The 16,530-nt window shown below is 57.5% G+C and overlaps 1 protein-coding gene across 1 annotated transcript; it reads left to right on the forward strand.

Moving 5' to 3' along the window:
• Positions 1-3,832: 3,832 nt before the first annotated feature.
• Positions 3,833-6,783, forward strand: SOX1 (SRY-box transcription factor 1). The gene has a single exon (XM_045978243.1). It carries the CDS (start codon positions 4,232-4,234, stop codon positions 5,411-5,413), a length of 1,182 nt encoding a protein of 393 aa, XP_045834199.1. The 5' UTR covers positions 3,833-4,231; the 3' UTR covers positions 5,414-6,783.
• Positions 6,784-16,530: the final 9,747 nt, after the last annotated feature.

A 16,530-nucleotide genomic window follows, 5' to 3' on the forward strand; every position in this document is an offset into this window, starting at 1 on the left:
GAGTCTGCGGGGACTCTAGGCACAGCGACCCTCTCTGCGTCTCACGTCTCCTCTGAGCGCCAGCCGCAGGGAGGGGGCAAAGCCAGAGCCAGAAGTTTCAGTGACTCCGCAAAAACAGTTCACTCTACCGGTGCTGGACTCCAGGAGTCAGTTTATTCGAAAGGCAAAGGCTTCTGTGTAATCGCGTAAATACACCACATACACATACACACACACATGTTCTGTGTGTGTGCGCGCCCATGTACACGTATGCGCGTATCGTGCCTGAACGCGCGTGTGGACGGATGCACGACACGTATCCTCTGTGGGCATGTACACATCTATGTGTGCGTATCCTGTGTGTGTACACATCTGTGCACACGTGTGCACGCCCATACGTACATTCTGTGTGCACACATGTGCGGATACATCAGCATACATGTGTCTGTCGTTCCCTCTAAGGAGGCTTGGCTCTGAATTTTCCTTCAGGATCATGCTCACAAGTTAAACAAAAGAACAGAAAGTATCTTTACTCATCCGTACTCCCAGGCTGGTCTTCACTCGGGCATTCTGAGCAAAGAGATGCAGCAAAGTCTCGGAGAAGCCGGAAGAGAAAATCTGGTCCATGGACAGCAAACTCATCCCCCCCAGCTCAGGGTCTGGGCCCTGACATCACTGGGAAGCGTCAGCCTGTCTCCAGACTTTCCAGTGCCCTGCCTCTGAGAAGCTCTCAGTCTGAAGGAGGCCCCTGCCAACCTGGGTGGAGGGTGGGAGGGAGACACAAAACTGGGGAAAGGAGGTGGTTTTTCAGACTGGTTTCTCTCCCTTTAAAGAGTCACTGGGGAGAGGAGTCGGAAGGAGCCGGCCGGTGAGGCTCCCAGAAGCCATTGCCGGCAGGAGTTGGTATGAGGCTCCTAGGTCTCCATGCCAGGATGGAAGGCCCTGAGAGGTCTGGCACTCACGGCCCTGCCACTGCCTAATTGGCACAGGCGACTGCTGCCAATCATTTCTCCCTTGGCAACAAGTTACACCTGCGGCTCTGGTTTAATGCTTATGCACGTGGACACCCATAGTGTGTGCGCCCGCTTGGGCCCAGGGAACATCTCGTCACTAAAAAAGGTTTATGGGGTGCACCCCGAACGCTAAGCACTAGCAAGATCTCACACAAGGCGAAACCATTGACCACCTGTTTAGATGCTCTGGAGAACAAGGGTAACATCGTATTTGGAAACAATTTTCAGGACCGGGGCAGAAAGAAACCAGACCATTTCAAAGTCGGCTATCCAAGTTCCCCAAAGCGTAAAGAAAGCATTCCAGCAACGCTAACCCGACTGCAGGGTGTTTATAAAATAAATTGCTCCATTGATATGGAAAATAATGTGCCAAGCCTGACTCACACAAAGCATTTTCAGGGGGTCTTAGGCTATTTAGTTTAAAATCTAAATTGAAAAGCAGAGGAAAAGAAATCTTTCAATTGCTAAGTGGATAATATAGTTTATAATTTGTAAACCATTTCCTTTATTTCAGTCTTGCTGACTTTCTATAACACACTGGATCTCACTGCACACCAATCGTCTCCAAAATTATCAGAAGAAAAACGAGGCTGTGGCGTTCTTAAACCGTGTTCTTGTTCCTTTTTTGTTCACGCACAATGTGACTGATATTTGGAAGTAGTGCATACACAACAGATCAAAAGATTTCACACTCGATTGATGAAATGAGAAGGAAGTTGCAAACCAAGTTTATAACCGAGATATTTAGTGAAAAACTAAATACAAAATGAAGTTTCCTTTCTAATATAATTATGTATTATTTGAAGAGTCCACTATGAAACGCGGAATGGCCTGAAACGGAAGCAGTCTGATCTGCAGAGACCCATTTGCAGGGGCACTGGCTAGGGCAGCGACCTTGAAATAGTAACACAAAGCCTACAGCACCCATCGCGGGAACTGAGAGGAGCGCAAGGACGACTCCTGCACCCTTGACAGGCCAAGGGCTCGGGATATTCGCAACCTCAGAATTTTCTCTTAAATGGGCGGGTAGGGTGTCAGGTAGTCACCGCCCAGCCACCTGAACACCCTGTTCATATGCCTAGAGCCATGCCCATCCTTGCACGTTTCCTCGAACTACAAGACGGTCAGTCGCGCCGCTTTGCTTTGGCTCCGCTTTACCCACCCGCGGCCTACAAGCACCTCCCTGTCCGGGACGCACGGACCCCCGCGCGGTGCACACTTGACCGGTGCTTGGGATCAACGGATTCTCTGCAGGAAGTCCCTGGGCCACTTGCTAATCATTCGGACGGAATCAGCAGCGTGGGCGCAATGGCGGGGCTTTGAGGTTGGGTTTGGAAATCTCCTGTGCGTCCCCGGATGGAAGACACTTTAAAGTTTGGGAATTCTAACCGCGGGGGGCGGGGGGGGCTTCCTCCTCCCAAGAAGGAGGCCTTCCGTTCGCACAGTGTAGGAACACGGCATCTGCCGCTCAGTCGCGAGGCCCCACTTTCCCCGCTCGGTGTCCAGTGGGCCCCGCTCCGCTCAGTTTTCACAGTTCTTAGGCAAACAGATGCGGTTAGACTCGCTCCAGAAGAGCGTGGGAGCCACCGTTCTTTTGCGATTTAAACAAACTTTCTCAGCTGTTGTTGAGTTGCTGCTAGATTCCAGATAGATCTGTTGTTTCCGAGCCCCTGGCAATTTCTTTTCAGGAGGAAGAAGCCAGGTTGAGAAGAGTACGCGCCCATAACCCCCAGGCTCATTAAAAGACCCTCAAAAAAAAAAAAAAAAAGTTCAGGCGCATGCTAAAAGCAGCTACGGAGCCCAGTCTGACAAACACCCGCCCCCTCCTTTAGGGGAATTCTTGGGGCCTGGACCGGGAAGGCCTACGAGAGGGGTCACTGGAGAACTTCGAGGAGCGGCGGCGGAGCAGGTACCCCTGGGAGGGTCTCGCAGGAGAACCCGTTCGGGGCTTTCGAGTTGCACATCTCAGACTCCCCCCAGCTACCTCTGGCTCCCGAGGGCGCGCCTGCCCCCCCTCCCCCCGAGGCCTCGGGCCCAGCGGGGGGTGAGGTTCCCGCCGCGGTCCCAACTTTCCCCTTCCCGGCAAGCGCAGAGTTGGCCGGCGGGGGTGCAGAGGCCGGATCTCCACTGCCCTCGTTCACGCAGGCTCCAGGCTCTATCCCCTCCCCACCCCCCGCCCCTCCTCCCGCTCTTCCTCCCGCCCCGGACGATTCTTTCTTCGGCTCCGCTTTTAAACCCAACCTTAATCGCTCGGAGCGCGCGGGCGGGAGAGGCGAGGAGGGCGAGCTCGGGGTTCGCCGCCGCCGCGCGCGCTCAGGAAGCAGCGTGGCTGTGCCCCCTCCCAGGCCTCCTTCCCCCTCCTTCCTGCCCCTGCTCCCCCTCCTTCCTCCCCTCCTCCCGCCCCGCCGCCCGCGCCCCGAGCATCTACTCCCTCCCCACGTCACTCGCCAGCGCGCCATGCAAATCACCGCCGCCGCCGGCTCCCATTGGCCGCGGCGCGCTCATTTAATGGCAGCCCGGGCCCGGCGTATGGCTGCTGGGCCCCGCGCGCCGCCGGCCCCGCGTGCGCCTCCGCTCCGAGCGCACGGCCTCGGGCAGGCAGTGGGCAGCCAGTCCCGGGCTCGGCGGCCCCGCTCTCAGGCCCTCTCCGCGCGCCTGCGCTCCCGGCGCTGCCCCCTGCCCCCCTCCCCAACGGCCCCCCTCCGCGCCCCCCTCGGCGCCTCGCTCCCCCCGGGCACCTGGGACCGGCACATGCCCAGCGCACGCGGCACGCCGCGCTGCTAGAAGTTGCAGCCCCGGAGTTGGGAGGCCGCCGAGGACCCAGTGCAGGAGGAAGGAGGCAGCGCGCGGCGGCGGCCGGCGAGGAGGAGGCAGAGAGCCCGGGGCCAGGCCCCGCGCACCGCTCGCGTCCCGAAAAGTGGAGCTGCAACTTGGCCACGACTGCACCTGTTTGCACCGCTCAGCCGAGGCGACCGGGCTGCGGCGGCGGCGGCGACCCCGGCCATCGCCCCTCTCCGGCGAGTGGTTGGAGCAAGAGGAGAAACTTTGCACCTGTGAGCCGGACCTGCGCTGAGTGCGTTTTTTTGCCTCTTGTTTTGTTGTCATTGCTTCCTCCTCCCCCCATTCTTCTCTCTGGTAGGACTTCTCCCCTCCCCACGTCTCGCTCCATCCTCCACCCCCCGGCCGTCTATGCTCCTGGCCCTCCCCGCGCGGTGCCGGTGAACCCGCGGGCCGCCCCGATGTACAGCATGATGATGGAGACCGACCTGCACTCGCCTGGCGGCGCCCAGGCCCCCACGAACCTGTCGGGCCCGGCCGGGGCGGGCGGCGGTGGCGGCGGGGGCGGCGGCGGTGGCGGCGGCGGTGGCGGGGTCGCCAAGGCCAACCAGGACCGGGTCAAGCGGCCCATGAACGCCTTCATGGTGTGGTCCCGCGGGCAGCGGCGCAAGATGGCCCAGGAGAACCCCAAGATGCACAACTCGGAGATCAGCAAGCGCCTGGGCGCCGAGTGGAAGGTCATGTCCGAGGCCGAGAAGCGGCCGTTCATCGACGAGGCCAAGCGGCTGCGCGCGCTGCACATGAAGGAGCACCCGGATTACAAGTACCGGCCGCGCCGCAAGACCAAGACGCTGCTCAAGAAGGACAAGTACTCGCTGGCCGGCGGGCTGCTGGCGGCCGGCGCGGGCGGCGGCGGCGCGGCCGTGGCCATGGGCGTGGGCGTGGGCGTGGGCGCGGCGGCCGTGGGCCAGCGCCTGGAGAGCCCGGGCGGCGCGGCGGGCGGCGGCTACGCGCACGTCAACGGCTGGGCCAACGGCGCCTACCCCGGCTCGGTGGCGGCGGCGGCGGCGGCCGCGGCCATGATGCAGGAGGCGCAGCTGGCCTACGGGCAGCACCCGGGGGCGGGCGGCGCGCACCCGCACGCGCACCCGGCGCACCCGCACCCGCACCACCCGCACGCGCACCCGCACAACCCGCAGCCCATGCACCGCTACGACATGGGCGCGCTGCAGTACAGCCCCATCTCCAACTCGCAGGGCTACATGAGCGCCTCGCCCTCGGGCTACGGCGGCCTCCCCTACGGCGCCGCGGCCGCCGCCGCCGCTGCTGCGGGCGGCGCGCACCAGAACTCGGCCGTGGCGGCGGCGGCGGCGGCGGCGGCCGCGTCGTCGGGCGCCCTGGGCGCGCTGGGCTCGCTCGTCAAGTCGGAGCCGAGCGGCAGCCCGCCCGCGCCCGCGCACTCGCGGGCGCCGTGCCCCGGGGACCTGCGCGAGATGATCAGCATGTACTTGCCGGCCGGCGAGAGCGGAGACCCGGCGGCGGCCGCGGCGGCCGCGGCGCAGAGCCGGCTGCACTCGCTGCCGCAGCACTACCAGGGCGCGGGCGCGGGCGTCAACGGCACGGTGCCCCTGACGCACATTTAGGGACGCGGGGACACTGCGGCCCGCGCCCGCGGCGCGCGAGGAGGAGCGCGCGGCCCGCCCGAGCGGCCTTGCTTTTGTACAGACGTTTCCACGGTCTTGTGACGAGGAAGACCCTGGCCACGAGCGCGGGCGACGCACGCCCCCGGCTCGCCTTCCCCGGAGCTCCGGGGGACCGCCGGGCGCGGACACAGCCTGCGGTTTGGACAGACTTCGGTGTTTTCTTGAGACTTTTTGTACAGTATTTATCATTCACGGAGGAGGCAGAAAGCGTTTTCTTTGCTCGAGGGGACAAAGCCCAAACCCAGGGAGAGGCGACTCCAACTTCTCTAGCCCGGCCAGCGCGCCCGCTCTCATTCTGCATCGCTTCCTGCCGGCGTTTGGCGGCCCTAGACCAGGCGCCGGGGAGCTGCTCTCATTTGTTACCGGTGTAGTAAGGCAGATCCAAACACGAGTTTTTTGTAGTTGTTACCGCTTTTTTGGGTTGGTTTGTTAATTTATACAAAGAGATCTCCCCTCTCCTTTCAGATGGCAGCGTTATTCCTTGGGTTTTTGTAAAACTTTCTGTATCTGAGCATTTCCATTTTTTTTTTGTTTTGTATTATTTCTTGTAAATGCATTGTGAAATTTTTATTTTAGGCGTTGCGGTGTGGGGAGGGGGATTCAGATTATGTACATAATTTCCTAAAAAAGCCTTTCTTCTAAAACCGAGAAAAGTCCTCTCCTTAAAAAAAAAAAAATGCATCGAGTTTTGAGTCAATAAATTTAAGAGAGAAAAAAAAAAGCCCAGTTTTCCCCCATAATTTGGAACGTGCTAATTTTATATGCATGTTTTGTGAGCTCAAAATACAATTAGTAAATCTGACAGAGGAAGAAATTATCAGCATAAACTAAAAGTAAGGGGTCCTCGGGGGAGGGTACAATCTTCAGGGAGCTTCTTTCAGTGGAAGGGAAGAAAGTTTAAATCGTAGATTATTTTGTAATGTTTACTGTGTTAATAACGGATCAAGAAATAATTACCAGGATAAAAAAAAAACAGCCCTCATTTTATAGTCTGGCTCTTTGGTGTGTTGTTTGTAACTGTGGGCTGACGCTGGCGGGCTCTGCGTCCTCCAGCTGGCCTGGGATCTGCCCCAGTTTGGTCTGGAGGAGGAAAACCCCAATGGCAGGACCAGGCTACGGATGGATGACAAAGACCACCTCAGGGTCACCGATGCCCCCAGTTCCCCCTGCAATGAACAAGATTGCAAATGGAGTTTATCTGAATTTGGCTCAAGGAAACACTCTTTGAACCAAAATATCCTGCAATGGGGCCCACTCTGTCTCTCCTCAGCCCCTCCCTCTGGCTTATTTCTCCTTGGGAAAGGGCAAAATGATCTTGAATTCTCTCTCTCTGCCACCCCCCTCCCCCACACACACATTCACTCGACCACCCCCCATCCCATGAACTGGGGTACACGGAATGTGGCGTTTATTATTCTTGATGGGATCGGAGGGTGTTTGATGCTTTAAATTTTTTAATTCTATTTTTTCTAGGTGTTTATGGGCACACTGCAGTTTTTTTCTGGAATTTAAAGTTTTCTGTAAAACTTTGTCTTCAAGTAACCTGACAGCATTAAATATTGCATTTAAAAGTTATACTGTAGCCAATACGTTTTGAACTTCGTCACACCATGAAGATGAAATTATACTTTTGGAGAAAAAAAAAACGCCTTGAGGCCACATCAAAACATGTTGATTTCATCAGCCTTGGGCCTCCCCTTCATTTTCTTTCCTTGTCCTGGAATGAGCATAGACGATCCAGCCCAGAATGGGCCTCTGCTAGCGGGTCAATGAACACCGCACTGGGCCTGCAGGAGAGAATAGCTTTAAGTAAAATGCTGACCTGGCAATTGACATGTGTAGTTTTTTGGAGTCATTTTGATAATTTTGCTTAAACCGTGCATTTTTTAAGTGAGTGCAAAAATCTCAAGAATGATGTCCATTGCTTCTAACGAGATAATAAAGTCCCCTCTTTTTTCTTCCTTTTTTTTTTTTTTTTTTAACCTTTAGAAATCTGATCCTTTGTGAAGCTGTGGCTCCTGAAAGTGCTTGGATATATATGGATTGCTGAGGGGATCGGCACCGTGAGATAGTCGGGAATAAATGAATGAAGGCCACACACGGTCTCCTCTGGGAGAGCCTGCGGGGCTCTGAGAGTTCACCACCCCAGCTTAGGGAGCAGGCCGCGCTGACTCGGACACGTGCGGTGAACAGACTCTCCCGGGTCTCTTGCTGCCTCCCAATCTCTGCGCCGGCATTTACTAAACGGGCAGACAGACGCGGCCATGCTCACATACGCGTTCACACCCGGTTTGTATGTGGGCTCAGCTGTTGGCATCCAGGCCTTGGCTCACCACACTGTTTGCAACCGGGGTCCCCGGAAGTGTTTACGACTAGAAAGTTTGCAGTAGGCAGGAGCTCCGGGCAGAGCTGTCCCTTGGTTTCTTGGAAGGTGGGCTCAGGGCTTGGCATTTGGGCGCATGTGTCTCATACAGGGCAGCAATGCCAGGCCGGGTGCTGGGAGCCACTTTGTGAAAAACCCAGGAGACCTTCAAACAGGAATTCCTGGAAGGTCGCGTGTTTGTGTTTGTTGACTGGAACGTGGTGGAAGGCAAATATAAATTCGCTCCTGCCTCTATTCAGAAATAGCCCGCACTGGGGGGAGCAGGCGGTGGCTAGGATTCATCTCGGGATCCAGACCCGATGGCCCCAGCTGCGTTTCTCCAGCCCGCGCTGCTGGAAGGAAGAGTCCACGCGGCCCCGCGGGCGTCTCGCTCCGCCGGGGTCCGCTTCTCGCCCAGGTGCCGCTCACCGCACGCCGGAGCCACGTCGTGGAGATGATTTTTCTACGGCGGCCGCACTCGCTTCCCAAACCGCAGGCTGGTATTTCTACCGCTTATTCCAGTTCTGCTCCGAGACCGCGTGGACGCGTTCAGGGTCTGGTTCAAAGTTTGCAGAACTTCGTGCTGCGTCGACCGCGAGGACCGCTCTTAACCCGCCGCTGGCCGCGGCCCGGCCGTCCGCGCAGTGCGAAGTGCGGTTTGCGGGGGTTGCTCTTCCTCCGCACCACCACCCCCGCCCTTTTTCCTTTAAACAAACGGGCCCTTTTTGTTGTTGTTGAGACTTCGGCGCGGGCCCCACGCCCGGCCGGAGCAACCACCGCGGTGGACGGGCGGAATTCATTTTAAAACCGGTCGCGGGTCCGCGCGCCGCTCCGCAGATGTGTGTCGGGTAGCGTGACTGATAGGTCTATTAAAATCGTGCACGTGGGAGAAAACGCGCATATTCACGCATTTCATTTTCCCGACAAAGACTGGGCCACGCAGAGCTCTGTCTCCGGAAAATTCCGGTTAATTCGAGAAACCATCCCGGGCCCGGAAAGCGCGCTCCGGGGCAGCCAGGCCCGCGCACCCGCCGCCCGCGGCGCCCGCTCTGCTCGCCCGCCCCCTCCCCGGTCCCCCTCACCCCCCTCCCCGCTTCCGCAGCCAGGCCCGCGGGGCAGAGGCTCCAGAAACGTCGGCAGCAGAATGTAATAATAGGTTTGATTCCTTGGAAACTTCAAGTGAAAAGCAGACTTGGCCTTGGCGCAGCTCCTTTTCCAGCACGACTATTCCGCGGGATTGAAAGGCCGGGCCAGAAGGGGAGGGGAGAGGGACGCAGGCCCCCGGGGCGAGCAGCCGAGGGAGGTGGGTCCGGTCCCCGCCCCCAGGCCTGAAGTGTCGGGACAGCTCGGGGGCCTGGCGAGGGACGCAGGGACCCCTCGCCCTCACCCCCCGCCTCGGCCCCGGCCCTGCCCCCCGCCCCCCGCAGCCCCTCTGCCCCTCAGCGCCCCAGCCCGAGGGCGAGGCCCGGCGGGGGGCGCAGAGCCCTCATCCCCGCCCCTCCTCCGCCCCCCGCCCGGCCCTTCCTCTCCAGCTGCGCGCCGCCAGGACCCCGCTCCGCCCGCCCCCGGGAACCCAGCCGCGTGGGCGGCAGCGCCCACAGCGCACCGTGCGCGGCCCGAGTCCCCTCCAGCGCGGGCGACCGGCCTCCCGGCTTCGCCCGCCGCCCTTCCCCGGCCCTGCTCCGTTGCAGCCCGAGTCGGGGCGGCTTCATGGCCTTTGCGCCCGGTCACGTCCTCCCCTCTCCACCCTCCGCGCCCCTTCCCGTCCCGCTGGCCACTCGTTTCTCCTGCGTTTCCTCCTCGCCTCCCTCTACCTTTACCGCCTTCCCCTCCCGCCTCCGGCACAGTCCCTTCCTTTCTCTGTGCGCCTGGCCTCCCTTTGTCCTCTGCGCGTCCGTCTCCGCCCCGCGCCCCGGCCCCTCGTCGGCCCGGCGGCAGCCCCGGACGCTGCCTCCAGTCGGGTCGGGGTCCGCGGGTACCCGGACACGGCCGGTCCCCCCCCTCCTGCCGCTGGCGCGGGAGGGGAGGGACCCCGGGCAACCGACTCGGAGCCCGCGGCCCGGGCGACCGCCCCGACCCTCGGGTGCAGCCTGGGCTCCCGGGCCGGCGGTGTCAGCCGCGGGGGATTAAGGTGACTGATGCGAGGGAAGAGGCAGAGTGTTTCTGTGTTTAAAGAGAGCGGGATTAGTAGAGAGAAAGTCCTGACCCGGGGTCAGCGGCAAGTCAAACCCTTTTACAATCAGCTAGCGGAACAAGCCTGTCTCCAGGCCGGGCTGCAACACGTGGGAGGAAGGAGGCGACCGAGGGCCGCACCCCGGGGCTCCGCGGTGGGGGCGGGAGGGGCGAGACGGGAGACCCGCACCCGGGGACTGCGGGGCGGAGAGCAGGGGGGCAGCAGAGGAGAGGTGAGGGGTCCGCACCCCAGGACTCTGGGGTGGAGAGCACGGGGGGAGGTGAGGCGGGAGGCGGGAGGCGGGGACCCGCACCCCAGGGCTGCAGAGTGGCGGGCGGAGGGAGGGCGAGATGAGTCCCAAGCCCGCACTGGAGGGCACCAGCCCGCAGGGGGTGCGGGCGGGAGGGCGCGGATAATGGCCTGCAGGTCTGGGCTTTGCAAGGGGATGAGTTGTCCACAGCATTCCTTCCTCTCCAGAATGCCTGCGTCTCCCGCCTCCTGGGCGGTCCTCGCTGCTCCTGGGATGGACGCCCGGGAGAAGGCTCCGTGGACTCCCTGCTCCGGAGGCCCCGTCTCAGGGCCGCAGCTCTCTTTCCAGGAGAAACCAAACTGAAAGAGCAGGTCCCGGGGCGCCGTGCTGCGCGGGTCTTACCCAGGCTCTCCCAGGGCCTTCGCCTCCCTTAGGCCTCAGCCAACCCTGAGCGGCCGGTAGCAGTACTGAGCGGGGTGGGGTGGGGGGGGGCGAAATGTGCTCGCCCCCCACCCCGCCCACCAGCGTGAGAGAGTGAGGCGCCTGTCCGGGTGGTGAACCAGGCCGACTTCATCAGGGAGTGAAACCGGGCGGCGTGGAGTGGATGGGGGGGCGGGGGAGGGCGCTGATATTTCTTTAGAGAAGAAATAAAACCTGCAGTTTGGGGGGAAGGATAAGAGGGGTCGGGGGGAGAAAAAAGTAGATAAATCTTTGCCTTCCCTAGTAGTGGGGTCCAGAGTTTCTGCTTAAATCACACCAAGAGTTTTAACAAATATGAAAACAAGAGAAAATACCGCAAACAAGTGATTTATCCAAGACAGAAAAAGGTCATCTATTTGGGTGATGAAAAAACAAACAAAAAACCGGGATGGCCACCTTTTACTCTAAATTGGCTTTTCATCTTTAAATATTAAAACATCCACACGGATTGAGTGTTTTAAGAACACTCCAGACCCGGGGCTGGAGCCCAGCACTCAGCCTTCCCCAGGTCCCGCAGATCCCGCGGATGCCCCAAGGTGGCCCATGGTCTCGAGGTTCAAAAGCAAGTGACCCATCCCTACTCAGTAAGGTGGTGAATGTCACTGGGGTTGGGTCTGGACACTGTGAGTAATCCTGAATGTGCCCCGCAGGCAGCTCTCGGGGATTTAATTGCCCACAGCCACTTGGGAACAACCATGTGGGCACATCAAAGATGTTGTTTGCGAAGAACAGCAGGTCATCACATGCGAAGTCTCGAAATAGTCAGCCAGTCAAATCAGTGGAAAAAATCAGCTTTTGTTAGATTTTGCAGTTTCAGGAATTAGGCCTGCAGAGCTGCAGTTTTGCAGAATTGCAATGTCAGGCATGTTCCCAATGGGGAAATATTGTGAGTGTGGAGGAATGCAAGATTGGGTTTGACAATGGGGAAACTGACAAGAGTTATCACCCAGACATTGTTTTCTCTCTGAGCACCCCGGAAATGCTCACTAGAGACGGTATCTAGAGGCAGCAACAGCACTCCCTGTTCGTCCTACGCACTTGAAGGATACGGAAACAAGAGTCTTAGACATCTAGAGGACTGACCCAGGATTTCCTACGACGAACGCCAGAATAAAGGGCACAGTACGGTGCAGGTGCGTGAAACCTACAAGCATTTCAGCAGCCGCCTCAAGACTGGCGTGAAAAAACTGAAAGCGGAGGTCAACTCATCAGCCTATTCTAAGCAACAGAGTAGGAAGGAATGTAGGCAAGCGTGTCTGAACATGAGAAAAGATTTAAAACCCTCATGCTCCTAAGTTATCCGAGCTATAGGGGAAATTCCAGGACACAGAAAAGCCCAAACTCCACCAGTGAATTTACCGTGAAGAGCCACGTAGATGGGGAAGCGGCAGCTTCGTCCTTCGTGCGAAAAACTGGACGGAAGAGCAAAGTTTATTCTTGTAAAAATTGGCTGTTTGCATTTTCACACTACAGAGACGCTACGTGTGTGTGCCCAAGGAAAAGGAAGAACGGAGGAGAAAAGTTAGTCACTACGGCATTTATTGTATTTGAGACCCCTGGTGAACCTGGGGGAGAATACGGGATTTGGAGTAAGACAGAAAGGCCCTTGCGGCGTGACTTGTGGGGGACATCCAGCTCCCTGCCCTTGGTCAAATGTCCTTCCCCTGAGTCCCTCTTCTCATATGCAAAAAGAAGCAAGAAAACCAGCTTCCTAAGAATATGGTCAGGATTGGTGGTCTAAAGTGCATGCTGTCGCTAGAAAAGACCCTTAATAAATGTTCACTTGACGTATAAGCTTGTGTCGGCTCAGGCAGGGGTATGGTGGGAGAATGGTGGCTTCCATGCCAATTAGGTCTGAGTGGGAACAGTGGTGCCCACGGGCACCAGCATGCCCCGATATCCGTGTTAGAGCTGCATGACAACCATCACACGCATCCGTTCACCTGTCCAGCAAGATCCATCACGGCACATTACAAGGCCGGGTTTTGATACATGTAGGTGTGTGGCCAGACGCTGGGGCTCACTGCCCAGCAGGCGAGATTCACTGTCACACAGCGAGGATGCCTCCAAGGGCTACAGTTGAGGGACAGAGGCACCTGCTAGATGTTCCCTGATCACTTGTGCCTTTTGGGGGAATTGGGGGAGGCTTCTCAGAAGAAGTGGAAGCCCGACATCCTGTGGGGCGTCGCCATCCCCCGGGGCCGGTCTGTCCACGCAGGAGGCACCCGTGCTGCGCGTCTTCGTGCACCAGCAGAGACGGCGACATACATTGGAACAGAGTGTACGATACCTGCTTTGTGTTTCAGCCAACGGCTGCCGCAGACTGGCTCTGAGCTGTCAGAGAGGGAGATCCGGGGGTTCAGCAGGGCAGCGGTCTCTTGTCCTTGGGGTGCAGAGGGCACCAGAAGAGCTTGCAGGGCCACAGACCCCCAATAGGCCGAGTCTGCCCTGGTGCCTGTGCTCGCCCGGGACATGGGGGGTCGCGCAGGATCGCGGGAAACCTGTGTCAGGGGATGGCCCCAAAATGTGTGTGGTAAGGGCCGCTGGTTTTGTTGATCGCTCAGCTCTGAGGAGCGACTTATTATTTATAAAGTGCTCTCACTGAATTGTTCCCTGTAGATGGCTTTTGAAAAAATTAAATTAGTGGGAGAAGAAAAAAAATTAAGCTGGATTATTAGAATCTCATAAATAGAAAGGCATGACTGATTCATGGCTTTTATTTTCCATATCCTGCTCAAGTGCTCCAGCGGCCTGTACACACACTTGGCCGCGTCAGAGCGGCCCTCCCGGTGGGGCGCCAGGAGCCCGCACCCCACTCGCGCCTTTTGCTTCCCCGATCGGATGATAAAAGTGTTCAACAGAGCCACGTGTTGCTTACCAAGTTCTAAGTTGACCAAGCCGATGGGCATCCAGGTACCCTGGTCTGGGTGGCCCTGGTGAATGCCATGTGGGGTCAGACACCCCTGTCAGGTGTTGAGTCGTTTTAATAGCCCGTGCGACGTGAGGAAGGTCATGTGACACGAGGTGGACTGAGTCGGTTTAGTGGGACCATTCAGTGGTACGGGACCATTAGCTTCTCCAGGGTCATCTGTAAAATGGGATTGATTTGTTGTTAAAAACAAACAAACAAACAAACCTCGCCACGTTAAGTACTTGACACGACTTTGCAAGGAAGAGGTCATGCAAACATGGGGTGTGGGGCTGCCTGTGCCCAGAATGATCACAGCATCAGCAGAACACGGCCCACCTTCAGAGGTCACCCTCCCACCAAGCACGGTGAAGCCAGCACTCCTCAGAATCCTAGATCCAGACCCAGATGAAGCTGTGGTCGTGGAAGAAATCACAACCTCTTTGAACAGCGTGTGAGAAAATAAATGTTAAATATAAAACGAGAGAAAATGTTCTATAAAAGGAATCAAAACTATTTAGTAATAGAAGAATTCCAATATGGCTTTCAGGTGATTTCAGGACGCAGGGCACCGTGCATGAAACCTGAAAATCTGTGCATTTTAACTATAGTTTTTTGGAGAAAATGGCATTGCCTTTGTTGACTAAATCATTCATAATTTTAATGGATGAGAATGTCAGTCCAGATAATCAGGCCCCTGTGAGCAGTGGGGAGGGCAGTTTCCTAAACTGACTTTTGTTTTGAATATTACCCCATGGGAGGAACACCCCAGCTGTTACTCCTGTTCCCGTCCCTCGGACCCTGCCCCCCATAGCCAGAACCGGACACACTCTGTCACCGTGTGGCTTACACAGACCAGGGAGGACCCCGTTCTCAGAAAGAAAGTGGGCATGCTAGGAAACAGAGTTGTCGCTCCTCAAGTCCATGACATGAAGCAGGGACGCAAAAAAGACACAGTGGCGTGAACCCCTTGGGTGACTGCAAGCAGGCTTGCCCTGGTCAGACCATCGGACTGGGCCTCTGTTTAGGAAGTTCGGGGAATCCGGGGGCTTGGGGGCATTTATCCCCCAAAGGGGCACAAACCCAATGACCCTGTTTTAGCAAGTCCTCAGCCGCTGGGCTTCTGTGCCGGTGCTGGGTCACCTGTTACTCTCAGATGCTCGGATTTCAATCCGGTTATGATCGTCTGAGCAAGACGCTAATGTAAAAAACTTTCTTGATCATTAAAAAAACATTGTTTTAGTCTTTCAAGCTGAGAAGGCTCCTAGAAGTGTATTCTCAATCTTAAACTATGACATTTAGATAGCCAACTAAATTATACATTTACTGAGGGAAATTACATAAGTTTTGAAATAATTAGACCATATTTTATTCTCAAAAACAAATATATCACCTGCAGTAACTATTCTCAGAAAACTCAAATTATAATTTAAAGTCACGGTCTAAATTTAGTTGTACAATTGCATTAAAAACGGATCATTTAAAATCAATCTATAATATACAAGTTCAATATAAATTTGAACAAATTAAAATTTTAACCGAATTTGAAACAGTTATGAGTCCATTAAACTAGGTTTGAAAAAAAACAAGACATTGGTGATAACATTTTGAGGCGAAGTCTCCACATCGGGGTGTATAATATGGGTGTATATGTAATGAGCCAAAGGGGGACAGCCCGCCGTGGTTCCTCTCGAGTGCCTGTGCAAGGGGAGGGCCCTCGCAGCCCCTAGAATCGACGTCCAGGGAGCCGGTGTGCCCCCGGCAGAGTCCACAGGCAAAGGGTCGCACCCAACATCACCCAGCCCGGAGAACCGAAACTGCGTCCGGCTTGATTTCTTCCCACCACCACCGCCCACTTCCCCCCCAACACCAGCAGAGTTCCCAGGCACCTTGCCCAGCGACCCCGCTGCTTGCGGAGGGAACCCCGCAGAGGGCCGTGGGCTGCTGAGAGGGGCCAGACACAGCCAGGCTGGCCCCTGCGCTCCCAGGAGAGGGTCCCGCATCCACAGGGGAGAGTCCCAAGGGGAAAGGGCCCCTCGGGGGGCTCAGCGCGGTGCCTGGCACATCCCACGACACGGGGAGCAGGAGGGCTTTCGTGGCCCTTGTTCTTGTGGCTCTTCAGGAGACCCAGAAAGCCACGTCCAGTCTGGAGAGCAGGACACGCCCTGCCGCCCTGCCGTGATGGGGCGCTGAGACAACGCAGGTTCCCTGTGTCACATAAAGCTGGACAGAGGCCGCGGAGGCCGGGGAGCTCCTTTCCAACTCTGAATTCCCCAAGACCTGCGACCGACCTGGCAGGTAGTGGGGTGGAGGAATGCCTGAGTCAGGGAAGGTGTTACGGTCGCCGCTCGGGGCTGTGCTGTGTTGTGTTGTACGGTCATGTGTCTGTCGTCCCACCCTGTGCCCTTTCAGAGTCTATTAAGGTCAAGGTCCTCGCAGGACCATTAGGGGCAGTCCCATCTGGCGTGCAGGGATGCCTCCGGCACCTGCCGGAAAGGAAGCGGGCAGGGAGGTGTCCTCTGAGGCTGCAGACCAGACGTGTCGGGGGGGGGGGGGGGGGGGGCACCACGCCCGGCTCCAATCACAGTCCTAGCGAGGTGTGTAGGAGGAGCTCCCCAGGCGGTGACCTTGACGGGGGAAGCAGGTCGGTGTTGGTGTGGGTCCCAGCCAGCCTCATCTCCAGAAGCTCACTTCTTCCTCTTCTTTGTAACCCTCCGTGTGCCAGGAAGAATCCCGCCAGGTCCCTTGCTCCTGTGCTGGAAAGCCGCAGAACGCGACGGTATTACTCGGACTCAGCGCTGGGTAGTGGGGAAGCACTAGGCACCTGCCACGGGTGACAGACTGCGGCCGCGTGACGGGTCCCAACCTCATCGCTACTCTTGTG

This window comes from Meles meles, chromosome 14 (assembly GCF_922984935.1).
Source record: "Meles meles chromosome 14, mMelMel3.1 paternal haplotype, whole genome shotgun sequence".
Classification (NCBI taxonomy): domain Eukaryota; kingdom Metazoa; phylum Chordata; class Mammalia; order Carnivora; family Mustelidae; genus Meles; species Meles meles.

Coding starts and splice junctions, on each gene's coding strand:
- SOX1 (XM_045978243.1), top strand. CDS start 4,232: ATGTACAGCATGATGATGGAGACCGACCTGCACTCGCCTGGCGGCGCC.